Source organism: Pleurodeles waltl, chromosome 12 (assembly GCF_031143425.1).
Source record: "Pleurodeles waltl isolate 20211129_DDA chromosome 12, aPleWal1.hap1.20221129, whole genome shotgun sequence".
Taxonomy (NCBI): Eukaryota; Metazoa; Chordata; class Amphibia; order Caudata; family Salamandridae; genus Pleurodeles; species Pleurodeles waltl.
Window position 1 is genome coordinate 518,803,483 of NC_090451.1, and position 27,748 is coordinate 518,831,230.

At 43.9% G+C, this 27,748-nt stretch overlaps 1 protein-coding gene across 3 annotated transcripts in view; it reads right to left on the reverse strand.

The window, feature by feature from the left end:
• The window catches only part of GINS3 (GINS complex subunit 3), a 104,766-nt gene extending 77,837 nt beyond the window's left edge, over positions 1–26,929 (reverse strand). For 2 of the 3 annotated variants that reach the window (XR_011199910.1, XR_011199911.1), the window contains exon 1: positions 26,486–26,929. Coding sequence is in view for 1 of the 3 variants with exons in the window: in XM_069217409.1 (XP_069073510.1) it covers positions 26,486–26,653 (168 nt within the window). In the remaining 2 variants the exon portion in view is untranslated. The remainder of the gene's footprint in view (positions 1–26,485) is intronic. The other variant, XM_069217409.1, reaches the window with a different exon arrangement.
• Between the last annotated feature and the right edge of the window lie 819 nt (positions 26,930–27,748).

Here is a 27,748-nt window from a genome sequence, read left to right on the forward strand (position 1 = left end):
GGGCTGTAATCACTTTTTATTTTCCTTTTTTCTTCTAATAACAAGAATCAGATTAGTATGTATCACTTTTCTAACTTCACTTATGGCTTCATTTCATTAATACTCCCTTAGGACTTCAATCCTTGGCTTACACTGGGGAGTCTGTTATGGCACTATACTGATATACCTAAAGATCTCACCATGAGGGAGCACAATATGCCTTGCATGATATGCACGGAAAGCATGCTTGCAACTTGGTAAAGTCTGGCATGCGACCTAAATTGTCCTTATATATTCTCCACAGCCTTGAGAAAGCCCCCGCCTACTCGCCTATGGGGTGAAACACGTGTTGGCTGTCCTTTCACCGAATATTGTTTTTTATCTATTCTCCATCTTTGATAAAAGTTGCTGGGACTATTTAGCTGCCGATTTTTGGAACCCTCTTTCAGCTTCAAGACGACCATCAATTTAATTGAAATATAAGCCTTGGAATTGTTGTCTCTACTGCAAATAAATCACTACTGAAGCATTATGCTCATTATTTGGGAAAACATTTTTTGGAGTGGGAGCTCACCTTTACTCAATTTAGTACCTTAATCATTTGGGAGGCTTAGGGTCCAGGCCTCCGGTTGGAGCTCTCACAACATTTCTAATTAATTTGGCATTTTAAGGAAGTCAACTGGTTGGACTCTTTCTTTTTATTTCATGTTTGCAGAAGCATGTAAGCAAGAGTGATGAATCTTTGCTTTCAAAATAAAATGTTCAGAAAAAAAATGCAAGTAGGAAAAAAACGTTTCGCTACTATGAGATTTTAGGTGCCATTACTTTGAAGCGTTATTTTGTAAAATGCTAGTATTTCTGAAAAATATTCCTAATGGAAAATACATGTAACCATTTTCAACAAGATTATGGAAGGCATGAAAATAAACAAGCACTTGCAGAGCCAACCAACTCAACATTTTTTTTTTGTGAGTCTTTTGGTTTTGTCAATGTGGGCCTTTTTTTGACATGACTTTTGTAACACTTTATTGCTGTGGGAGCTGCCAAGCCCCCACCATAGTAACAAACACTGGCAAAAAGAGAAAAAAAGTTTTTAGTCTCAAAAAGGTGGTGGTGGGTGGTGGTGGTTTCATGCTCTTCGCAGGGGGGGCCCACTCCTGTTTCGTTACGCCACTGATTGCCATAGAGGTTCCAGGCAGTGAACAAAACTACTTTGCGTGCCAATATGCTCCTTGTGGAAGAGCAGATTGCGATCATTCAAACCCAGCCATAGATAGAGAGAGAAATAGAAGTTCAATAAAAACAAAATGTCTTTGCTAACGCCAGACCTAATTAGGGACCCAATTCTTAAATAAAGTCACACAAGTGCACCTATGGTATATGGCTTTCAATTAGTGGGCTTTCATGAATTCACAAGAACTTATGAAGTAGACCAGGAATTCGTACTCCTAGAAAATATTTGTGAACTGTATTTTAGCACAAGCAAATATGCATGTGTAGATTTGCTCATGTGAAAAATTTATTGACGCGTTTACAACTTCACTTTCCCTCCAACCACTTTTTTCCCAACCCGGGAAGAACTACTTCTGCCATTGTCAGGAGTAGATTTCCAACCTTTCTCATTATGGGAAAAGATTAGAGAAGAGCTGGTGAAAATCCTTAAAACATGCAAGTTATGTTTGCAGAATTAAAAGGATTTCAGCCCTGGAACTGTTGCTTACTGCTTCCTCCAGCCCGAGTATAGATCTGCGGAAAGGTGGCAAGATAAGGAAATTGCTATAGTGGGGTTTGAAATTGCAAGTATTCAAGCCCTACTACAGTAGTAGCCCTGGCATAATCAGAGAGGCTATTATCAGAGTTCTTGCATAATGAGATTGCTGCCATAATTTGTCACCGCACTACATGGCACCACAGGGACAAGTAGATTTTTTCAGAGGACAGGTTGATTGAAGAAGCAACCTGTCCCCTGTAGATATTTTATTAAATTCCACACCCCTGCATGGTCATAATTGCAATAAGGAGAGATTAATAACACATTTACAATTATGTTATAAACCCAATAAAAACCTTTATCAGAAATAAACGTTTGGCATTAGACTGCAATGCTCAGAACAGCCTCTAGAGGACACCACAATGGAAATAGCATTTGTAAGAAACATGGCCATGTTACCATATAGTTAGCCCCTAGAGTGCATAATCACATGAAAAGAAAACGACTGAAAGTATTGCAGTGTAACCATATTTTTAGCCCCTAGAGGGTGTAGTGATTTACACATTTTCAGGGCTAGCAGGCCTACTGCAAAGATATTACCAACAAGACCCTAGAACACAAACTACTCTCAGTTGTAAAACAAATGTTCCAGCCATGAGAGGGGTTAACAAGACACTGAATAGAGGGAGGGGTTATTTATTTGGGGTCCCCAGAGAAGATTTAGACAGAAAGAGCAGGTTGGGATCCCATTGTCATCCTAGAACTTCCACAGGCTGAGTTATGAGCAAAAAGGTTTTGTAAAAGAATGCCATGCAAAGTATTATGGGACAACAGGGTTCAGCAAATATTGTAGTATGTTGACAGTAAATGCTCAGAAGAGCCCCTAGAGAACACCACTATCAAAATATCCTTTGTAAGAAGCATGGACATGTAACCATAAAATCAGCTACTAGACGGCATAGCCACATGAAACTAAAATGGCACAAAGTATTGTAGTGCAACCATATATTTAGCCCTTAGAGAGCATAGGGTCTTATACATTTTCAGGCCTATCAGGCCTATTACAGTACTAAGACCCTTAGAACACAAACTACTCCAAGCTGTAAAACAAAAGTTCCAGCCATAAAAGAGCTTAAAAAGAGACTGAATAGTGGACAGGTTGTTATTTTGGGGTCCCAACTAACCTAGAGTGGGGACCCAGAGATGACCTAAACAGAAAGATTGTGTCATGCTGAATGTTTTGGTGGTGGGTCCCATTGTCCTAAGACCACCACATGTTGAGTTAGGGGCAATAACGTTTTGAAAAAGAATGCTTGCAAACACTTATGGGGCGACTTTACCAGAGTACAGTGAATATTGTAGTATCGGCTCCCCCGCTATGCCAGGAGAGCCGCATTGCGGATTTCTGTCTTTTTTAGTAAAGCATTTATCAATTACAAGTGTTTATGGAAAAGCTATACAGCATGAAGGGGAGAGGGAAAAGAAATGACCCTGATTAGGTAACAGCGCGAACAATGTGGCCAGCACTCCAATACCGCCGATGGAGTTTGCACTGTTCTTGCTGTGAGGGTCAAGATTGCCATGGAGCATGAAGGGCAGTGACAAAAGAAAGAAAAAAAATAAAAAGTTCACCCACGCTGACGTATAATCGGCAATCGTGCAATTATCCATGTAACAGGGTCGGTCTGCAAGGCAGTAACAAAACCGTCCCAAGGCAGAACAAACGTAAAGCAATTACCAATGACATCAAGGGATTTTTTAAAGGCAAGCCCATGAACAAGTGAAGAGATGGGTGTGAGGTGGGGGTGGTTAAAAGCCCATAATACTTACAACACGTCAAAGCGTTTGCACGCTGAACCAAAAAATGGGCTTTCACAGCTACTGACGTATTTTGAAATGTTAGTACAGTTGACTTAGGTTTTTCCGAACACACAACATTTAAATAAGTGCACCCTAAAGCCATTCATTTCACACTTTTTACAGCAGGTCAGACAGTTCACCTTACAAAATCTGGAACTCTGCTGTCCGAAAGAAAAAAGACAAACTGACTTTTGACCTGTGCTTCTGAACACTGAACATATGTTAACATCTTTACGACACCTTCACTTTCTGACCTGTTCTTTGTCAACTCGCCTGACAGGGTGAGGCAAGTAGGTCCTAAAAATAGACTGGCCAGATCAAATACGACTTGCCATAGCAAGTGGGCCAGTAGATTTTTCTAGGCCTGTAGAGACATGTCCAAATACCACTAATTCTCAACTCATCTTGTGGAGGATTACTGGAAATTCTGCACCAATCATTGTTATTTCTTACTAGCAGATTATTTAAATGTAACCTTTGTCTCACTGAGTTTTAGGAGTGCTCTCATTGAGCAAGCGGATGAGAAGTGGGGTACCCTGGCTTTAACTGTTTACCTATTAAAAATAGGTTAGCTACAGCTCTTCAACTGACTTCCTTTACCCTGAAATACACGCTCCACTCTTGCTTCAGCTGCACTCCAGACTGGGCTGAAAGATGTACATTTAAAAGAGATAATAGCACCAGTAGCAGTAGCTATATTTTACTTTATTTACGTTCGTGGACTATATGCATGATGTGGGAGTTTTGGCTAGAACCGACAGATCAAGATGTCCTCTCTGCCTTTGAAAAATAATTTATAACATACCTGGCCCTTCCACAACACATTTCTATTGAATCTACTACTTTAACTAGCAATCAGAGATATTAAATGGTTAAATATTTAATCAAAACCTGATGTAGATGTGGACATCTACAAAAGTCCTGGCAGCTCTGGAGCAGCTTGAATTGCCCTACTCCTTCACAGAGCTATCATTCCTAGACATTCACAACTGTTTACTAAATTCTCAAGGAACATTTTCCCACAAGGAAGTTGAGCTTGTGCAATTTCCTCGTAAACAATCCTCTTAGTATGACAAACCTTTCAAACTAACCAAAGCTGAACTTTTAACCACTATCAAAAGCCATAATAGGTGGGGGTACATTATCCAAGGAAAGCCTACAAGTCTACCCAGTCAACAAATATGAAAAAGCAGACAAATTAATATGGCATGATCTACCGGGGCTGTGAGGCTGAATGATAGGGTGTTCTGGCACATCATAGTTCACTGCAGTCTGGGAGCAGCTAGTAATCAGAGTCCTATATTCAACCACAAGTCTGGCTTCAAAGGTTTTTAGATCTTTATGCCGACTCTCCTCATGTCTCAGAATCTATTTTACAAAGTGGAAATCCTATTAATTATCAGCGTATTACTTTCATAGCATTCTTGCTATACAGTACACAGAATGCAAATCAACAAACAGAAATCAGGAAAGGTTCATTGACTGCACAAGATCCCTTTTCAGAGACATATTTGTGGGTCCTTTATAGCTGGTGCTCTTGCTCCAGAGACTTGGCTGTTGTGGTGAGGGGTGGGAGGGGGTATGGGTGACTTATTCCCATTTACAAGAAAGGATGTCTATTGGGAAATACCACACAATAAGTTTGATTAACAACTTACAAAACGTCTTCATCAAGCAAGGATAAACTGTATCTTTGGATGACTGAATCACAAGTTGCATCCCATATATCAGTACAATTGATCAGGATTTCTGCTTCACATTCATTGACTTAAAGGCAGCTCTTGACTTTTTTTGAGAAACCAAGCTATGGCAAGTGTTCACAAATCAGGGGTTCCTGCAAAATCTGTTGATATTAATAATGCACCTGTATTCTAATAACTAAGCTCAGGTCTGCTGGGTGCGCACAGGGAACTAACCAATCCTATTCAGATTAAAAGAGGTGTGCACCAGGGTTGTGTATTAGCCCCTATGTTGTTCACCCTCTTTTTTAACAGTATAATTAAATGTTTGCTCAATTTTGATAATGACTCTAATTAATGGACCAAACGATCCCAGCACTGTTATTCGCAGTCGATACCCTCCCTGCTGATATTTAAAGCTCAAATAGGTTTACAAATACCAGTAAGCAAGTTTTCTATTTCTGCGAACTACACAGCCTGGACATTAAAACTACTGAGACCAAAGTCCTACACTCGAAAGGTTCACTAAAAATGGTAAGTGAATAAGATTACCTGGGAGTTAGAATGCCTAGATATCTTTCCATGCCCCCCACATAGTTTGAAAAGTCAAATAACCCTACAACACACCAGGGTGCATTTTACAAAGGCAGCCATACAAAAATAAATTGAAAAGGAAAAATTGAAAAACAAGACAACCATCACTAAGACAGCTCAAATGACATGAGGTTTGTTGCTATCCTTAATGACCAGCTTTTAAAATTAATTCTCATCTTAAACAGATTAGTTAGCATCATGATAAACCCAGTTTATCTGCGAGGCAACACACCTTGCCATAGGTTCCCAAGTTTGTTTCATCTGTGTGCAAATTTTTATCATTCTCAAAAATACATTCCCAGTGGTCTATAAAGTGGACCACTTTCTGACAGTCGGTGGCTTCTTATTTAGCCATTCTCTAGCCGATATCCCTGTGTATTGCGGCAGTATGAAAGGCGAAGGGCCAAACAGCATTATTCTGGGTGCGAAGAGGAAATGGGTATGAATCAATTTGCTGACTTTGTGCAAATATATAAATCAAATATAAAAAATTAACGTAAAATAAACAAAATTTACAGGGACATTATAGTTAGGTTCTGAATTTACTTCAAAATTCACCAATTACACTTATTTCAAGTAGCTGTAACTCGTGCCCTAAGGTAACTATAACTCGCGCCCTCGTCATGCACTGCTAATTACCCCAGATATTACAGCAATCATTACATCTCTTATAACATCATTGATAATATCACCATAACATTTGTTATAAAATTATTCATTAAAAAAATGTGCGCCAAAGATATAGGCAAGTCAAAAAAAACACTTTCAATGGAAACATGGTCATAACTATTACTTCCTACTGGCGACTGCCAGTAGATTATGTATATAATACACACACATACACACACACACACACACACACACACACACACACACACACACACGCAGTATCAGCATTCAGAATAGAACAAAAGCAAAGTGAATCTCTTTGACAATCCCAATTATAGATTATTTTTGTAGTATGGTAAATATTCTTGATGAACTTAAAAGGATGAATTTTCAGCCAGGACAGATTTAAATACTTCTAATAGCGATGCTAGTGATGAATTTGTCTCTGGTGATTAGTGTGCGCGGCAAATCCACAGTCCAGCGTTTGGCTAACTGATATAAATTAGCAGCTTGATCGTTCAGTATGACTGATAAATTCTGCCTATTATACCTTATGGATGGAGGATGATAGTAAAGTTATTATTTGCAAAAGTGTAAGCAGCATGCCACCATTCGGCACAGTGCGGAGAAAAATCTTGCATTTGCAAATATTTTTAAAATCCCAGAGTTAGGAATTGAACAGAGTCGAGTGCCAGCACTCTTTCTTCTGTATTGCAAAAAATGTGTCTGATTCTTTTGCGACCTTCAGACTCACTCGAGCAGGTTCCTGAAGCTAGACCTGAGCTTCCTGCTTGGAATCAGGGGATCTCTAGCAGCCGTTAACAGCCTAAAGGCAAAAGTCAGAGCAAAAGAAAAATGTATGCGCTCCCTCCTTTGCTAGGTTAGTGCAGTCAGCAATCTCAAAAGGCAGCTAGCAAAAAAACGTAGTTACCTTTGTATATCAAAAAGTTACTCTTGGATGTGTTTTGTTTTTTTGGATAATTTTGGGTCTCTGAAAGGGAAATCAGTGCGCCCACTGCACCTGTCCTGAAATGATGCCATTTTTATCAATGGGCCTCACTCTCATGATGGCTCTTTGTTGGCAATGTCTCCCTCATTTAACCCTGGGTTTCTGCACTGTTTTTGGACAGCTGTTTCCATAGCACGGCAGCTTGAGGTTTATATTGATTGAAACATTATTTCTCCAGTGGGAAACTGGAATGGGAATATCTCCCCTCTTTCTACTTTTCCCATCCGCCATCCGTCTCTGTTTCTTCTCTCCTCTGCCAGCCCCGTCCCAGTTTCTTCTCCACTCCAACACAACCCGGCCCCATCTCTATTTCCTTCTCAACAGACACAAAGGATAACAAGCATTTGCAATGCAACGGGCCTCACGTTTGCTCGAGTTAGAGCTATTAGCGTTGTAAACCTTTAACCAGACTTTTCTTGCCACATAAACTGAAAATAAAAATATAAACAGTTTTACATAAGCGAGCCGACGGCCGCAATGCAAACAAGTTTGCTCGCAGTGAAACGTATCGGCAAAAGTGCAATTATCCAGGTTACCGGCAAAAGTGCTATTATTTACAGGGAGTGCAGAATTATTAGGCAAATGAGTATTTTGACCACATCATCCTCTTTATGCATGTTGTCTTACTCCAAGCTGTATAGGCACGAAAGCCTACTACCAATTAAGCATATTAGGTGATGTGCATCTCTGTAATGAGAAGGGGTGTGGTCTAATGACATCAACACCCTATATCAGGTGTGCATAATTATTAGGCAACTTCCTTTCCTTTGGCAAAATGGGTCAAAAGAAGGACTTGACAGGCTCAGAAAAGTCAAAAATAGTGAGATATCTTGCAGAGGGATGCAGCACTCTTAACCTCTTAAATGCGGGCGTCGGCCACTGGCCGACGCCCACACACCCTCCCTGGTGCGGGTCACGACCAGTGGCCGACACCAGGAAGGGCATTAATAAATCCTCGGGTGCGTCGCACCCGAGGATTTATTTTTTATTTTTTTCTCCCCCCCGGGAGACACGGAAGCTACCGTGTCTCCCCCCGCCCCCCACCCGCCCCTTTGTGACGTCAGCGCGCCGCGAGGCGCGCTGACGTTGCAAAGGTGTTTTCCCCATGAAAGCAGGAAGCAGCCTTGCGGCCGCTTCCTGCTTTCATGGGGAAAACGGCCTTTTTCACGTTCGGGAAGGCCTCGTAAGAAAGGGGAGTGTCTCCCCTTTCTTACGAGGCCTTCCTGAAAGTGTTTCCTGGCCCCCGATCGCAGCACAGCTGCGATCGGGGGCCAGGAAACACTTTCAGGAAGGCCTCGTAAGAAAGGGGAGACTCTCCCCTTTCTTACGAGGCCTTCCTGAAAGTGTTTCCTGGCCCCCGGTCGCAGCTGTGCTGCGATCGGGGGCCAGGAAACACTTTCAGGTTTCCTGGCTCCCCCGATCGCAGCACAGCTGCGATCGGGGGGGTCAGGAAACATTTTGAAAAGGCCTCGTAAGAAAGGGGAGAGTCTCCCCTTTCTTATGAGGCCTTCTGAAACGGTTTCCTGGCCCCCGATCGCAGCACAGCTGCGATCGGGGGCCAGGAAACCCCACTAGACACCAGGGATTTCACTTTTGGGGGGCAGCCCCCCCCGGAAAACCGGCCGCCCCCCCCCCCCCCGGATAATTTTCCTAAAAAAATAAAAAGGTAGGTGCCCCCTGGGGAGGGGGGGGCGCGACCGCGCCCCCCCCCCCCCCCCCCCCGGGGATATTTTTTTCTCAAAAAATTTAAAAAAAAAAAAAAAAAAAATGAAATGACAGGGGGTCGCCCGTGGGCAGGGTGACCCCCTGTGGGGGCAATTTTTTTTTTTAGATGTTGTAGGGTTTCCCTGGGGGCCATTTTGGCCCCCAAGGAAACCATACAACAACTAAAAAATATATATATGTATATATCTATATATATATATCTATGTAGATAGATATATCTAGGTACATGGATATATCTATAGATATATCTATGTAGATATATATTTATATATATATATATATATATAGGTAGATCTGTATCAAAGAGATTTATAAAGCGCGCTACTCACCTGTGAGGGTCTCAAGGCGCTGGGGGGGGGACGGGGGGGAGGGAAAGGGGCTAGGAGGTTCACTGTTCAAAAAGCCAGGTTTTGGGTCTTGCGAATGTGGGTTGTGAGTGCGTTCCATGTTTTGGGTGCAATGTAGGAGAAGGATCTGCCCCCGGTGGTGGTGTGTTTGATGCGGGGGTCAGAGGCGAGAGAGAGGTCAGCTGAACGGACGTTTCGTGTGGGGGTGTGGAAGGTGACTCTCGTTGAGGTAGGCAGGGCCTGTGTTGTGGAGTGATTTGTGTGTGAGGATGAGGATCTTGAAGGTGATCCTTTTGTCAATGGGGAGCCAGTGGAGGGATTTGAGGTGTGGAGAGATGTGTTCGTGTCGGTGGAGGTCGAGGATGAGTCGTGCTGCTGAGTTCTGGATGCGTGTAGTTTGCACTTGAGTTTTAGAGTGGTGCCGGCGTAGAGGGCGTTTCTGTAATCAAGCCTGCTGCTGATGAGTGCGTGAGTGACAGTTTTTCTGGTCTCTGTGGGGATCCATTTTAATGTTTTTCAGTATGCGGAGTTTGTTGAAGCATGAGGAGGTAAGAGCGTTGATTTGTTGGGTCATAGAGAGGGAGGAGTCTAGGATGATGCTGAGGTTGCGTGCGTAGTTGGCGGGGGTGGGTGCAGGGCCTAGCGTGGTGGGCCACCATGGGGGGTCCCAGGTTTTTTTGGTGAGGGCCAAAGAGGATTATTTCGGTTTTGCTTGAGTTGAGTTTCAGGTGGTTGGCTGTCATATATACATCACTTTTGTCAATATGTGTGTGGTTTCCTTGGGGGGAAAAGGGTCCGACTTGTCTAGTGGCAGTTTTAGTGCCATAAAGAAGCGCAGAAGGTTTATATGCCTACTGCAAAGAGCACATCTGTATTTTATGTAAATAGCTGAGTACATTAGTAAAGTCTATGGAGAGATGAAGGGCACTTTTGCTGGGTGGTAATGAGGGAATCCGAGGAGGAGGGAGTGGGAGCACCAATAATGATTGTTGGACTGGGCGCAGGAGGTGCTAAAGACTGTGACGAATGGTATGTGACAAGGTGTTTTTTGAGTGTCTTGAAAGTACGTGCTGATTGAGGGAAGAAGCGCAGGTAAGGTGGCCTCTACTGTTGCACGTATCTCACACACACCATCGATTTTGTGACTGTCTACGTAGGCTAGTGTTTTAGAGCAACAGTTTAGCCAATAGCAGAGATGGCATCTTGATGGATGACTGCTGCCTGCACTCGGGTTATAGAGGACCGCTCTGACATAGGATCAGAGACTGAGACATCAGATACTGAGACAGCATCTGAGGGATAGGACAATGGCGCAGACTCTGGGAGTGATTTTTCAGTCAGAGGAGTCCCATTCGAAAACTCCTCTTCCAGTACATTATGAGGGAGGTGATGAGGACAGTCCTGCTGTCCCTTCGCAAGCTGTTCGTGCAACTGGGTAATAGTGGGTTAGGCCAACCCAGAGAGCAGGTGAATGCGGCGGCAAGCAGAGAGAGAGTGCTCTCTTGGGAGCTCACCAATTTAGTTCAGCCCCAAATTCCACCACCCAAATCATATTGTGGAGACATCAAAATTGTCTATGGCAAAACAAACTGGTTTTGTAAGGCAGGCACCTGTGTTTTTGGTCCTGGATTCGGCGGCCATATAGAGAAACACACTAAACCCAAACATTTCTGGAAACTAGACATTCGGAGGAGTCCACAGAGGTGTGACTTGTGTGGATTCCCCAAAGTTTTCTTACCCAGAATACCCTGCAAAGCTGAAATGTTGAGAAAAAACTCTATTTTTCTCGCATTTCTGTCACACAAACTACAGGAATATGCTGGGATCCACAACATTCCTACCACCCAGTGACTCCTCACCTGTCCTGATAAAAACACTACCCCACTTGAGTGCCTACACCTAGTGCCTGTGTCAGGAATGGATCACCCCAGGGTCAACAGCTGCCTCACGTAAGGACCAACATTGACCGTTGTGTGATCTATTCCTGTCGCAGGCACCAGGCCTACCCACACAAGTGAGGTATCATTTTTATCGGGAGACTTAGGGGAACGCCGGGTGGAAGGAAATTTGTGGCTCCTCTCAGATTCCAGAACTTTCTGTCACCGAAATGTGAGGAAAACTTGTTTTTTTAGCCACTTTTTGAGGTTTGCAAAGGATTGTGGGTAACAGAACCTGGTCCGAGCCCCGCGAGTCACCCCTCCTTGTATTGCCCTAGGTCTCTAGTTTTCAGAAATGCACAGGTTTGGTAGGTTTCCCTATGTGCCGGCTGAGCTAGAGGCCAAAATCTACAGGTAGGCACTTTGGAAAAAACAGCTGTGTTTTCTATAAAAAAAATAGGATGTGTCCATGTTGTGTTTTGGGGCATTTCCTGTCGCGGGCACTAGGCCTACCCACACAAGTGAGGTATCATTTTTATCGGGAGACTTGGGGGAACACAGAATAGCAAAACAAGTGTTATTGCCCCTTATCTTTCTCTACATTTTTTCCTTCCAAATATAAGAGAGTGTGTAAAAAAGACGTCTATTTGAGAAATGCCCTGCAATTCACATGCTAGTATGGGCACCTCGGAATTCAGCGATGTGCAAATAACCACTGCTCCTCAAAACCTTATCTTGATCCCATTTTGGAAATGCAAAGGTTTTCTTGATACCTCTTTTTCACTCTTCATATTTCAGCAAATGAATTGCTGTATACCCAGTATAGAATGAAAACCAACTGCAGGGTGCAGCTTATTTATTGGCTCTGGGTACCTAGGGTTCTTGATGAACCTACAAGCCCTTTATATCCCCGCAACCAGAAGAGTCCAGCAGACAAAACGGTATATTGCTTTCAGAAATCTGACATCGCAGGAAAAAGTTACAGAGTAAAACAAAGAAAAATGGCTGTTGTTTTCAGCTCAATTTCAATATTTTTTTATTTCAGCTGTTATTTTCTGTAGGAAAACCTTGTAGGATCTACACAAATGACCCCTTGCTGAATTCAGAATTTTGTCTAGTTTTCAGAAATGTTTAGCATTCCGGGATCCAGCATTGGTTTCACACCCATTCCTGTCACTAACTGGAAGGAGGCTGAAAGCACCAAATATAGTAGAAATGGGGTATGTCCCAGTAAAATGCCAAATTTGTGTTGAAAAATTCGGTTTTCTGATTCAAGTCTGCCCGTTCCTGAAAGGTGGGAAGATAGTGATTTCAGCACCAGAAACCCTTGGTTGATGGCATTTTCAGGGAAAAACCACAAGCCTTCTTCGGCAGCCCTTTTTTCCAATTTTTTTGGAAAAAACAAAATTTTCACTGTATTTTGGCTATTTTCTTGGTCTCCTCCAGGGGAAACCACCAACTCTGGGTACCATTAGAATCCCTAGGATGTTGGAAAAAAAGGACACAAATTTGGCGTGGTTAGCTTATGTGGACAAAAAGTTATGAAGCCCTAAGCGCGAACTACCCCAAATAGCCAAAAAAGGGCTCAGCACTGGGGGGGAAAGGCCCAGCAGCTAAGGGGTTAAAATTGCAAAGCTTCTGAAGCGTGATCATCGAACAATCAAGCGTTTCATTCAAAATAGTCAACAGGGTCGCAAGAAGTGTGTGGAAAAACCAAGGCGCAAAATAACTGCCCATGAACTGAGAAAAGTCAAGCGTGCAGCTGCCACGATGCCACTTGCCACCAGTTTGGCCATATTTCAGAGCTGCAACATCACTGGAGTGCCCAAAAGCACAACGTGTGCAATACTCAGAGACATGGCCAAGGTAAGAAAGGCTGAAAGACGACCACCACTGAACAAGACACACAAGCTGAAACGTCAAGACTGGGCCAAGAAATATCTCAAGACTGATTTTTCTAAGGTTTTATGGACTGATGAAATGAGAGTGAGTCTTGATGGGCCAGATGGATGGGCCCGTGGCTGGATTGGTAAAGGGCAGAGAGCTCCAGTCCGACTCAGACGCCAGCGAGGTGGAGGTGGAGTACTGGTTTGGGCTGGTATCATCAAAGATGAGCTTGTGGGGCCTTTTCGGGTTGAGGATGGAGTCAAGCTCAACTCCCAGTCCTACTGCCAGTTCCTGGAAGACACCTTCTTCAAGCAGTGGTACAGGAAGAAGTCTGCATCCTTCAAGAAAAACATGATTTTCATGCAGGACAATGCTCCATCACACGCGTCCAAGTACTCCACAGCGTGGCTGGCAAGAAAGGGTATAAAAGAAGGAAATCTAATGACATGGCCTCCTTGTTCACCTGATCTGAACCCCATTGAGAACCTGTGGTCCATCATCAAATGTGAGATTTACAAGGAGGGAAAACAGTACACCTCTCTGAACAGTGTCTGGGAGGCTGTGGTTGCTGCTGCACGCAATGTTGATGGTGAACAGATCAAAACACTGACAGAATCCATGGATGGCAGGCTTTTGAGTGTCCTTGCAAAGAAAGGTGGCTATATTGGTCACTGATTTGTTTTTGTTTTGTTTTTGAATGTTAGAAATGTATATTTGTGAATGTTGAGATGTTATATTGGTTTCACTGGTAATAATAAATAATTGAAATGGGTATATATTTGTTTTTTGTTAAGTTGCCTAATAATTATGCACAGTAATAGTCACCTGCACACACAGATATCCCCCTAACATAGCTAAAACTAAAAACAAACTAAAAACTACTTCCAAAAATATTCAGCTTTGATATTAATGAGTTTTTTGGGTTCATTGAGAACATGGTTGTTGTTCAATAATAAAATTAATCCTCAAAAATACAACTTGCCTAATAATTCTGCACTCCCTGTATGTAACAGGATCGATGTCATGCAAAGCCCGCGACTACTGCCCAGCGAGATCGTACTACCTTCGAAACAAAGAGAAAAAGTAGTCCAGAAACCTTATGGAAAACATGGAGCCACGTATGTTTTCAGTAGTTGGTTGGTATGCTTGAGGAGGGCTAAACACCAGAAAAGGCATGATGCAGGCATGCCTTTCACTAATCAAATCAAGCAAATTTTAGAAAGCAAGCCCACGAACCAAACAAACTTATGGGTGTGGTTACAAGCCCATAGAGAGATAACAATAGGGACAGAGCACTTTACGTGCTCGACCATAAAAAAAGGCACTAAGAAGTGTTCAACGATGGCAGTTTCATATCCCTTTAAAAAAAAAAAAAAAAAAAAAAAAAAAAAACACCTTCCTATTCACCAACCCGCTCAATTGCCAAAACCAATAGCTCGCACAGAGGTACAGCCTACGGCTTTGTCAAAGCTTGTTTTGATTAGTTTGACAATGAGGCCTTGCGGCCATCCCCCTTCTGCAAGCTTCGATGCCAAGAACTCAAAAAAAAAATTGTGGCGCACTTTATTCTCCAAATTCTCACTTTCAAGCCTAATCTTGTTTGTTTACTTTGCCTGATTAGAGACATATGTTCCCTGACTGGGATGGCAGACTCTTTCAACTTACTTGTATGTTTCTATATCACTTATGTGGGTGCTGATGAGGGACATTTGCTTTGAAATTCTGTGCATAGCAATCTGTCCTTTGAGCAACTAAATCCTTGGGATATTATTCTCGATTGATGCTTAGGATGATGTAGCTTGTGCCAAGAAAAGGTTATTCTGAATCCTCTGGTATTGAGTAAAGGTCTGTTGGTGTACATTGTAGATCAGGTGCTTGATATGCTTAAGGTTATGAGTGCTACTGGAGGCAGCGTGACTAATCTGCAGTATGATCCAAACACAAGCTATTATTCCCACGTCTTTCCGGGTCTCTACGCCTGAGTCTCATCTCATCTGTACAAGGTACAGATGCAGAGGTCTCACCCAGCCTATGATATTTCTGTCTGCTTATTCATGCTCTCACCCCAAGTTAACCTATATCCAGTACGATCAGTAAGTTTGTCTAACTCAGACTAAAAATCAGGGCCTGTCATGAGGGCAACAGCTGATTCTCTTGACCCGTATCACACTCCTACGGAGAAACAACGCTTCCAGCAATTCCTGTTGCTGTGTGGGTGGCTCAGAAATTGTTGCAGCCTCGACTGTGTGTATTTTGGGACGATTAATTACATACGCTCAGCCTGAGCAGTGACATCCTCCACCCAAGTCAGAGCCCAGCCAGAACTGATCAAATTGAGTCACTTTCCCAGGTCAGGTTGTTGACACTGGAAGTAGTACTAGCAGCAGCAGTGAGAGAAGTGGGTAGTGTGCCTGCTATTTGGTTTAGGAACTGTGGTGGTGAGCTGATGTGGTTTAATGGATGACTTATCACCCTATTTACAATATTGTTGTCATCATCAGAGGTATGAACACTGTTAGTATTCACAGGCCTTGAAAAATCTACTTGCACACTTGCTATGGCAAGTCTGTTTTTATCAGGCTATTTAGGGCCTACTTGTCTGTTTTGATAAGAGAGCTCCAGCTGGCAAAGAACAGGTGATCTGTTCATTCTGAATGTAAATGAGCAATAAAGATGCATTTAAATCTTGTCTTTATCTTGTCATATGCGGTGTGCTCAACGAGAGGACAAATGTCAGCTTATGTCTGCTTACAAACTGTTGCTTATTTTATCCTGGAGATCGAGGTTTATTTTTCTTTCTCTGACTACCAAGTTAGAGGCTTTTGTAAAGGGAACTTTCTGCAAATCATGCTGGTGTACAGAAAGAGTGAAATGGAAGGTTGCTGGATGTCAATTAACACACAACATTTAAATTGCTTGGAAATGTACAGTACAAATATTTCAAAATATATCAGGAGTTAGTAAAGCACTTTTTTGTACTTCTGAGAACACTACTTGCTGAAGTGCACACGCTATAGTTTTATCAGTAAAACTGCAGGTCAGTTAGACATTTTGTGGCCATTTCAATGGAAAGTGTGCTGTGTGTAAATGACAGTGTACTATCACATCATGCTTTAGTATTCAATTCAAATTCCTTTATTCAACAGCAGTGCAGCCATAAAAGTACAAAATTAAACACACAACATATATATTAATCACAATCTCTAAAGCGCTGTGTGCAACAAAGACAGATTTATGGTACAAGAATCCCTCCCAAAGCCCGCACAATTAATACAACGCCTTATCAAGGTGCAAAGAAATCATTGATCCTACAACAGCCCGTTAAAACAAACTCACATAAAAACATGTTGTTTCATCATCACTCAATTGTTTTTTTTTTTAAAAGCAATGACTGCATGCACGTTGTCAATTTTCGCAGCCTAATCAAAAGGCACTAAAAAAAATTTCAAATATTTTTGATAAAAACTAAAAAAAAAAAGAAAAAAAAAAAAAAGAAGGTCAAATCTAACCTGTGCTTAAAAGTATTATTACATGGGCAAACCCACAAATCTAGATTGTGCTGGAAACCTAGCGGGAAACAAAGCAGGTATTTTACTGTATCTGTCCGAAAGCAGAACTGTAAGGAGCATTCACATCTACCTCGCCCAGCACAAAGATAATCACTCAAAGTGTTATCATAGTTCATTGGTAAATAAGTCACAACTGATGCTTTTAACGATTCAGTGCCCAATCTTTTTTTCCTGTACATAAGTTAATAATAGTGTTTTGGCTTCTTTCCTACCCACTGTGGCACACAATTCACAATTACTAAATACCTGCGGTGTACCAATCACATCAAAAGATTCTTTTACGCATGTTAACCAGGTGATTTTAAGGCTGTTATCACATGCCAAACAATCTTTAATTATTTCCTTGGATAATTATGCCTCCTCGTTCTTCCAGATTGAAAGCCACAACATAGGAGGTTGAATTTGAATATCATTTATATATTTAAGCCCTAACTTGCTAAGACAAATATAAAGAGGGGTGGAAAGAGGGACAGATAGAAGTTTCCGGCATAAGTGATTTTCTTCTATTTGGATTGCTACGGTGCCCCTTATACCTCAGACTCCCACTCCATAAGTAGCGACTCTGGCACATTGTGTGGGGACGCGTTCAGCTGTGCTGGGGGACTTTTGGCCCCATATCTCACCACGGCAGGAGCCACATATCGTCTGGGAGCACGCCAACCAGCACCTAAATTAAAGCACCTTTCCCCACTGCACGAGACGCGTGCGGACCATGCCCAGGCAAAGCCCCGGCCAGGGATGTGGAATTCCTATCGCCCGACGCCCGGGACATCTTGTTTGGGGTCAAGGGCAACAAGTTTTTATGTTTACTTTGTCCTTGGGACAAGTGGGCCCAACCCCCTGCAGCACAAACCCTTTGGCTGCCTGTTTACAGAGAGTTGAACTCTCTGCAGTTGAGGTAATGTGTTTCCAAAGGATAATGCTGTTCGAACTTGTATTTATGGTTCATTATTTGAAAGCCTTCATTATTAGGGTGCGTGCTGTAAATAAATGTTTTAAGGTCACACTTCACTACTGACGTTGGTTCCAGTACAAAAAAAAAAAAAACGTGTACACACATGTTTGAAAAGTTTAGGCTAAGAGGCTAAGTATAATGATCCCAGAATGCTCTCTGATTATATGCAAATGAAGTGTCATTTAGTAAAATGTGTTGATGCATGCTAGTATTTCCCAAAAATATTTCTAATGGAAAATCAGTGTAACCATTTTCAACACGATTATGGGAAGCATGAAAATAAACAAACACTGACAAAGCCAACTGATCTGACATATTTTTATAAGTCTTTTAGTTCCATCAATGCGTGTCTTGTTTTGACATGGCTTTTGTAACACTTTATTGTTGTGGGAGCTACCAGGCCCTCAACATTGTAACAAACATTGGCAAAACCCCCCCAAAAAGTTTTTGAACTCTTAAAGCACACTTTGCCACCAGCGGCATAACAAAGGCCCCGCAGCCGCCCTCCAGGGGGCCCCGTCAGCACAGCACCTGCCCTGAGTGAGTCTGGAGAGGGGGCTCCTCCATGTTCTTTGCAAAGGGGCACCCTCCAGTTTCGTTACATCACTGATTGCCACAGTAGTTCCTGACACTGAACAAAACTACTTTGTGTGGCAATACGCTCCTTGTGGAAGAGCAGAATGCGATCACTCACAGTAAAGCCAGCCGAAAGAGAGAGAAATAGAAGTTTAATAAAAACAAAATGTCTTTGTTAACACCAGACCTAATTAGGGACCAAGACCCACATGTAGGTAGCTTTTTGCATGTCGCAAACAGCGACTTTCGCTGTTTGCGACGTGCAAAAAGCACATTGCGATGCACAACCCCAGTTTTGCGATTCAGTAACCTGGTTACCGAATCACAAAACGGGTTTGCGACTCGCAATTAGTAAGGGGTGTTCCCTTCCTAATTGCAACTCGCAGTGCAACGTAGGATTGTTTTGTGACCGCGAACGCGGGCGCAAACCAATCGCAGTTTTCACCCATTTCAAATGGGTGCAAACACTTTCGCAAAAGGGAAGGGATCCCCTTGGGACCCCTTTCCCATTGTGAATGTCACTCTAAACGTTTTTTCAGAGCAAGCAGTGGTCCTGTGGACCACTGCCTGCTCTGAAAAAATGAAACGAAAACGTTTCATTTTTCGTTTTTGTTATGCATCTTGTTTTCCTTTAAGGAAAACGGGCTGCATTACAAAAAAAAAAACTGCTTTATTGAAAAGCAGTCACAGACATGGTGGTCTGCTGTCTCCAGCAGGCCACCATTCGTGAGGGGGTCGCAAATTGCGACCCACCTCATGATTATTCATGATGTGGGCATTTGCGAAGCCCTTGCGAATCACAGATGGTGTCAAGGACACCATCCTACATTCGGATTTGCGACTCGCAATTTGCAGGTGACAAATCTGAACCTACCTACTTGTGGCCCCAAATTCTTAAAGAAAGTCACAAAAGTGCACCCATGGTATATGTCGTACCCCTATAAAATATTCGTGAACTGTATTTTAGCGTGGGTAAATACGATGTGTAGATTTGCTCATGTGAAAATCTATTGAGCATTTGCAAGTTCATTTTCCCTCCAGCCACTTTCTTCCCAACCCTGGAAGAAGTTCTAATTCTGCCATTGTCAGGAGTAAATGTTCAACCTTTCCTTTTATGGGAAAATATTAGAGAGAAGCTGGTAAAAATCTTTAAAACATGCAGGTTAGTAGGTTTGCAGACTCAAAGGCATTCCAGCCCTGGAACTATTGCTTACTGCTTCCTCCAGCCCCAGTATGCAGATCTGCAGAAAGGTGGCAAAATAAGGAAATTGCTACAGTAGGGATTGAAACTCCAAGTATTCAAGCCCTACTATGGTAGTAGCCCTGGCATAATCAGAGAGGCTATTAATTGCTGCCATAATTTGTCGCCACACTACATGGCACCAAAGGGACAAGTAGATCTTTTTACAGGACAAGTAGATTTGAGAAGCAACCTGTCCCCTGGACAAGTAGATATTTTAATAAATTCCACACCCCTGCCCGGCCAAGGGCAGGTCTGTCTGTGCCAGGAGGAGGCAGGGCAGGGCCACTCCCCCTGGCCCCTGCTCCAGAAAAGCTAAGCAGAAGTCCTGAAGCTGCGTGAATGGACCACAAACAGTCTTTCTGGTCAACGAGGTATATTGTTATTCAATAGTTAATACTTTAAGTAATTGGTAGGCATTGAGACGATTCTTTTAACCTTGAAGTGGTGGACCCAAGGCAGGAGAACTGTGGACCCATATAGCTGTCGGTTTTTGAAGATTTCTTTTTTTCCTGGACTAGAGAACAATTGACCCAATAGGAGAACGTGTGGGCCCTGAAAAGAAACAAATCAATCATATTTTAGAGTGTACTACTCAACCATAGGGTCTCAGGCGCTGACAGGTGTGTCCCCAGAGATCAGTTGAAAATCCAGGTCTTGAGCGCCTTCCTCAACTGAGACAGCGATGGCAACTGTCTGAGTTGAGGAGGTAAGGTGTTCCAAAACTTTCACTGCCAGGTATGAGAAAGATCTTCCTGCAGCTGAGGACTTCTTTATTCGGGGTACGTTGGCGAGTGACTGCTGGGTCGAGCTGAGAGGTTGGAAGGGTAGTACCAGGTGAAGCGGCGGTGTTTGAGGTAGCTGGGTCTGCTGTCGTGGAGGGCTCTGTAGGCGTGTACGAGGAGTATGAAGTTGATCTTCTTGACGGTGAACCAGTGGACGTTTTTCATGTGTTCTTGGCAGGGGACGTTTAAGACGAGTCTGGCGGTGGCGTTCTGAATTTGTTGCAGCTTGTCCAAGTTCTTCTTGGAGGTTCCGGCATAGAGAGGGTTGCCGAAATCAAGTCTACTTGTGATCAGAGCATGTGTCATGGTTTCCCGGCAGTCAGTTGGTGTTATGCCATTAATTGTGTTTGACCACTGACTGCGTTTCACCACTGCGCATATTAGTTGTTCAATGTTCACCAGTAGCACATTACATGTTGTATTCAGTTTAGCTGCCTATTGGCTTTAACATGGCATTAGACATTACATTCTGTATTCAGTTTAGCTGCCTATTGGCTTTATCGTGGAGTTAGACATTACAGTTGAGACATTGCAGATGAGCTGTGTTTTTCCACATGGTAGACCAAGCTGTGTTTTTCGTATTTTGTTCACACCGAACCCTAGCGTGATAAGAGAGCATATATTTTGTGTTTTCCTCTCTACTCAGCCTTGGGAAAGAGCGAGGTTTGGAGACTTGGCCACTCTCCGGCTTGTCCTTTTCCAGCTGTGATTAGAGGAAAGGACCTGTTAGGAGGCTTTTTCATTATAAGAGGTGTCCCTGGGCAGCAGTGGGGGAATTTTCCAAGACTTCAGTCAGGAGCGGACGTCAGCTGCCTGACCTCCCGTATGGGTGGAAAATCTCTTTCTCGCAGTTGAACAGGAGTCATCAACTTGCAGGCATAAGAAAGATGAAGAGGAGTGATAGGCCCTACGGTGATGAATTTTGACTTTTATTCTTTGCTTTGAAGTTATGTTATAATATAAATCACATATATTTGCTGTGTACATTACAATTGAGAAGTACTTTGATATATTTTCCTTTCATTGCTGTGACTACTTTTAAACGTGTGCTTCCAACCTACTAATCTCGTCTCTCAGGAACCTCGTGGTGAAGTAATAATAAATGTCTTCTTTAAACTAAGAAGTGCATTCCAGAGACGTTTTGTCAGCTTGGTCATAAGATAAGTGAAAGCAAAACAGCTTGTATCCATCTGAAGATCTTCCCTAAGAGTCAAAGGGTGTGGAAGCAGGTGGAGGCAACAGAGATGACCTGTCTTGTCATGGTGAGGGTTGAGTCGAGGATGACGCAGAGGTTTTGTGCGCGGTCTATAGGGGTGGGGGGCCTGCCTAGTGTGGAGGATCACCAGGAGTTGTCCCAGGCTGAGGATCTCGGTTTTGTCGGAGTTCAGCTTAAGGCAGCTCTCCCTCATCCAGGTGTCGACTGCTTCCATCCTGTCCCTGAAGCTCTTCTTGGCTGTTGAGGGGCTCTCAGTCAGGGAGATGATCAGCTGGGTGTCATCAGCATAGGAGACGATAGTCATACCGTAGTTCCTGACAATGGGGGCGAGTGGGATCATGTTGATGTTGAACAGCATGGAGCTTAGCAATGATCCTTGGGATACTCCCAAGGTGATGTCCGTAGGTTCTGACAGCTGTGCCAGGAGCCTGAATTTCTGTGTTCTGCCTGTCAGGAAGGAATGTATCCATAGAAGGGCCTTGCCGCATATGCCTGCTGCGTGGAGTCTGCCACACAGTGTGCAGTGAGACACTGTATCGAAGGCGGCTGAAAGATCAAGTAGAATGAAGGCTGCTGTTTGTCAGAGGTCGATGAGGGAGCGGAAGTCATCTGTGGCAGCGAGCAGAGCGGTTTCTGTACTGTGGTTAGTTCTGAATCCTGATTGAGGACAACAACAGCCTGGACATATCCCAATGTGTTGGCGTAGCTGAGTGTTGATTGCTTCCTTGGCAACCTTAGCTGGGAAAGGCAGCAGCTTTTGAGGTCTGTTGGGTCGGCTGTGGGTTTCTTCAGAAGTTAGCAGATCTTGGCGTGCTTCTTCTTCTTGGTAGGTTGCGGACTCTAGGGAGCAGTTGATGGTCTTGCAGAGTTCGGGTGCAATCAAGGTGCGGGCCTTGTTGAAGATGTGTGGGGTGTGGGGGTGAGCTCAGTCAGGGCTCCAGAGTGGATGCTGCTCATGATGGAGTGAGTCTTGTCCATAGTTAGTGGGGTCCAGGTGTGCAGGAGTCCTGGGGGTTTGAAGGATCTTGGCAGCTGTGTTGTTGGCGAGATCAGAGAGTCTTGGGGTCTGAAACTGTTGTAGATGTCTTTCACCTTCCAATGGAAGAAGGGGGCCAGTCTGTCGCAGAGGTTCTCAGATGGACGGGTGTTAGCGGTTTCAGCTTGTGGTTTGGAGAATTATTTGATGACGTTGAAGAGTTCTTTAGTGTTGTGGAGTTGATGCGGTCCTCCAGAGCATATTTCCTGGTGGACCCAATGAGGCTGTGGCAGATTTGAAGGTTGCAAGGTTTTCTGGGGATTTGCTGTCCTCCACTTCTTCTCCAGCCTCCTGCATCAAAGCTTTGATTCCTGGAGTGCGGGTGTGACCAACTGGCTTTCTTGGAGGAGTGTTTCCCTCTGGTCGTCCAGAGAGGAGCTAGGGTGTTGTCGCAGTTGGTGATCTATTTGTGGAGGATGCAAGCTGAGATGTCGGCATCTGTTGTGTCTGGGGGGGGGGGGGGAGTTGCTGAGGGTGTTGAGTTGCTCCTCTGAGGTCAAGTTCCATTTCCTGTAGGCAGGGCACATTGAGTGAGTGTGCTGTGGGCGTTGGAGATGGAAAAATGGACGCAGTGGTGGTCGGTCCAGTGTAGCGGGGTCCAGTCGATGAAGGTGACGTTGCTGCTGGCAGAGAAAATAGGGTCAGGAGTGTGCCCGGCGGTGTGAGTTGCCCAGTTTCTTGAGCTAGATTGTGTCCAGATTCTCGAGTAGTGTTGAGGTGTTGTGGTTGCTGAAATCGTTGAAATGGAAGTTGAGGTTGCTGAGAAGAGTGCAGTTGCTGGAGGAGAGTGCGTGGGGGCTACGAAGTCGAAGATGGCGTCACTGAACGCTGGGTGTGTTCCGGGTGGTGTGCACTTGGAAGTGGAGGTGCTCCATGATGGGGGTGAATTCCTGGGTGTTGATCGTCATCCAGAGGGTGGGCTGCCTCCTGGTCTGGATGGACGGTCCTTGCGTAGCAGCTTGTAGTCTCTGGGGATGACGATGTCGATATCCGGTCCGGATGTTGTGTTAGTCCATGTCTCAGTGAAGAAAGCAATATCTGAGCGGGTGGTGTCGATCAGGCCCCAAATCTCCACAGCGTGTTTGTGCAGGGAGTGGACTCTGAGGAGGATGCACTTGAGGTGGTCTGGAAGCGGTTCTGGCACTGTGAGGTCTGGCTTTTGGTGTGCGGAGAAAGTGAGGTGGCAGGAGAAAGGTTTGTGGGTGTCCTTGGGGGGAGCAGGGTGACAGGTGCTCAGATGTCCAGGGTTCAGTGCCTGGAGGGTGCTGGAGTCTTATCGGTGGGCCGTGCGAGAGCCAGGGTCTGTGGCGCTGGGCGCGGACGGGCTTGCCTTTGGTGCAGCTGCGCAGCAGCCACACTTAATAATGGGAGGGGGGACTGATCAGCTGGGAGGCAGGAAGCTCTACTAGGGCGGGCCAGCAGTGGCAGGGAGTGGGGAAAAGCACAGGAGCAGATCAAGAGTGAAAGGTGAGAAAGAGAGAGAAAAAAGGCAAATTACAGAAACAATAATGAAAAGGCAGACAGACCTGACAGACGCAGAAGGCCACTAGGCCACCAGGGATGAGGTTCAAGTGGGCGCCTGCGGTTGGAGGCGGACCTCTAACACAGAGCCAGCAGCAGTGGCCACGCAGGAGGGAGTGACGGACGCTGGGCAAAAGGTCAGAAAAGTCCCCCCCTCACTGCGCAGCGGCCACCCTTAAGAACGGGAGGAAGGGAGTGAGAATTGGTCAGCTGGGAGGGCAGGAAGTGCTACGAGGGCGGGGACGGCAGGGAGAGAAGAAAGTGCCGGAGCAAAAAAATTGTGAAAGGAGAGAAAAAAAGGCAAAGTACAGAAAAAAGAATGAAAGACATAAAAGGCAGACAGACCGGACACTAGGCCACCAGGGATGAGGCACAGGCTGGTGCCTGCAGGTAAAGGTGGGCCTCGAACACAGAGCCGATAGGCTCTGTGAAGAGACAGCAGCAGCGAATAAGTAGGGACCGACGGACTTTGGCCCAAAGGTCTTTTATTTTTAACCAGCAAGTTATATGTAATTTCAAGGGGTAAATATACTCATCACCAATTTTCGATTATACACCTGTAAACTGTGGCTGGCTTGCATTTGAATCATGTGAAAGAGAAAGGCAGGAGTAGGTACATAAGGCACCACCGAGTACTGTAAGAGTTACTAGTATTGAGGGTTTCTTGTCCTGGGCTGTTTCTGTAGTATCAAAGGAAATTGAATTAACCAAGAGTAGATTCTCTTTCTTGAGAGAGTATCCTCGTACGGCAGAGGTTCAGGTTCTCAGTCGAGCGGAGGATACCATTGCTGTTGTAGGAACAAGTTCTACATCCTTGGCTCTACCTTTGGCCGATATAGGGTGAGATATCCAAAATTATGAATTGGTGACTTCTTCTCTGGGTAGGAAGGGAGATATCCAGGAGAGAGGCCTCAGGGGGATAAGTAATCACTCAATATTTGTCCATGCCTTTTGTTAGCCCTTCTTGCAAGAGAAAGCCCTGCACAACAGCCCCAAAGAAAAAAGGGAACTTAGTGTCAGTGGGAGTGCAGACTGACACAATATACGATCATATCCCCATGAAGAGCATAAAATATGGTAGTAAGAGCTTCAAGCAGATTATTTCCAGATTAGATCAAATGGAGGAACGAATTATGCAATTAATAGCACAAATGAATAATATAGCATTGTTGCAGAAGTACAGCATCACTACAAGTGCTGCAGGGCCTATTAACATTAATGCGAACTTTACTACTAATGTGAGTGGGGATCCATCACTAATCCCGAGGGGACTAGCACATCCCCCGTGCGAGGGGATCCATCACTAATCTCCATCACTAATCCCGGATCAGGGATGTTTTCATGTTTACTTTGTCCGTGGAACAAGTAGGACCACACCCTGCAGCACAAACCCTTTGGCTGCCAGTTTACAGAGAAGGGAACTGTATGCAATTGAGGTAATGTGTGCGTCCATATGTTAATGCTGTTCGAACTTGTATATATGGTTCATTAATGAAAAGTCTTTGTTATTAGGGGGAGCGCTGTAAATAAATGTTTTAAGATCACGCTGCACTAAGTGGCTCCAGTAAAAAAAAAAAAAAAAAAAAAAAGGGTACACACGTTTGAAGATTTTAACAATATGAAGCTAAGTATAAAGCTCCCAGAATGCTCTCTGATTAGGTGCAAATGTTTGCAGAAGCTTGTAAGCAAGAGTGATGATTCTTTGCTTTCAAAATAAAATGTTCAGAAAAAATACATAATCTCTGCACGTTTCTACGTATTCCGAGCTACAGCGTTTTTTAATCAAACGTGTATCTTTAGCAACTAATATCTAGCTGCTTTTTGGTGCGTTTATCCACTAATGGCGTTAATTGTATTCTTCAGATTTACAACTTCCTGTCACTTTCATATGAAAAGGCACCAAACATAAGAATTTAAGTTATGTAAAGGATTAGAGTGTTGCCATGCATTACAAGAAATAAAATATCCTCTGATGTACCTTATTGCAAGTCACATTTGAATTCCATGACATTCGGCTGCGTTCCTCTATACGGGCATAGAACTTCTTGGTGACTTGCAATATTATATATCGTTAGATAATGTACACCAGGGAGTCCCATACCACATATATCACCATTGCTACTAAACTGCAAGACCGTGGAAGCAAGTAGTATGTAAAAACTAAAATAAACTAACATGCATAACTAATTTTGAAAATAAAATGTTTTAATTGGGCGTGCCACTTTAATACAGGCGGGCTAGACCTCTAGATTAAGCCTGCAGCAAAAGTGGCACCCATACAGTGACTTTAATTTGAATCCTCGTCGTTACCTGTTGGATGCGGTCTCCTTCTCCGCTCTTCTCCAGGAAACCTAGCCTAGGTAACGCGCTCTCAGTCACGCAGGGCAGCCTCTCGTGGGACATAAGAATATCATCCAGGGACAGCATACTCTCATCGCGGCCTAGACCGGGAGGCACTGGGGAGTAAGCTTCAGACATGGCGTAGACAAGGAGGCTAAGGTTGTCGTTCAATGGAAAGAGTCGTAGAACGCAAACGAACCAAAGCCTCAAATCTCCCGCCTCCACCGACACTTTTACGACACGCCCACCCGCCCGGAAACATGCCTTAGCCAACTAGACTCCGTCCACTGCTGTACCGAAATGTGAGAAAGGCTGCCGAAATGTAGTTCTCACCGCAACAGTTATAGTTCTACAAGACAGTTCCCTGTAACGTATTTCAGTTGACATATTTTGTTTCGTTAAATTCTACAAACAGGAACAACGGATCCTGACACCTAACCTATCAGGTAAGCGGAAACAACATACGTTTTCGATGCCCTCTTTCATTGGCTATGGAGTGTGGTTTCATTTTTTGATTGGCTAGAGGTATGCTTGTTTCGGTTTGGTTATGTGCCCTTGGAAACTACGCGCGCTTTTCAGATAAACAGCGCAGCGGGCAGCTTTACGGCTCTTATTTCGTCAGTAGGCGGGATGTAGACACTAACCATGTCACTGTGGTGAAGTCCAAGAATTTAAGAGCCAAATTACGAGAGCGGTCCAAGGTGCTTTTTACCGAACATGATAAATAAAGATACCGTAGGGTGCGTTATTTATGGAGTGAGCTAAGTACCACCTACAACGAGTTGTCGGGGAATAACATGCTGGAACAACAAAACCCGTCTGAGACAGTAAATACCATATAGTGTTCCCATGGTAAATCTCAGCAAGCTTGGCCTACCGATATTAAACAAAGGTTGAGTTATTTTATTTATCCTGTATTCAATATATTAAATACCTAACATCTCATAATTGCAACCCATGCATAAATGAGGGTTTGCACACATATGGGAATTAACCGCCTAACTCATAATCAGGCCCTTAGTCATGTTTTCTTCTACCAGTGTGCAGCACAGTTCGGAATAAGCAAGTTGAGTTCGTGCAAACACTTGGCTCAGGTTTATACAAAACGTATGTCTTTACTTCAGTGTTAAAACATGTTTTCCAAGTTAATATGTTATGTATTTTATGGCATTTATATAGTGCAAACATAACAGTCAGCGGAGGCCTGTAGAGGGTCAAAGGCAACAACACAGT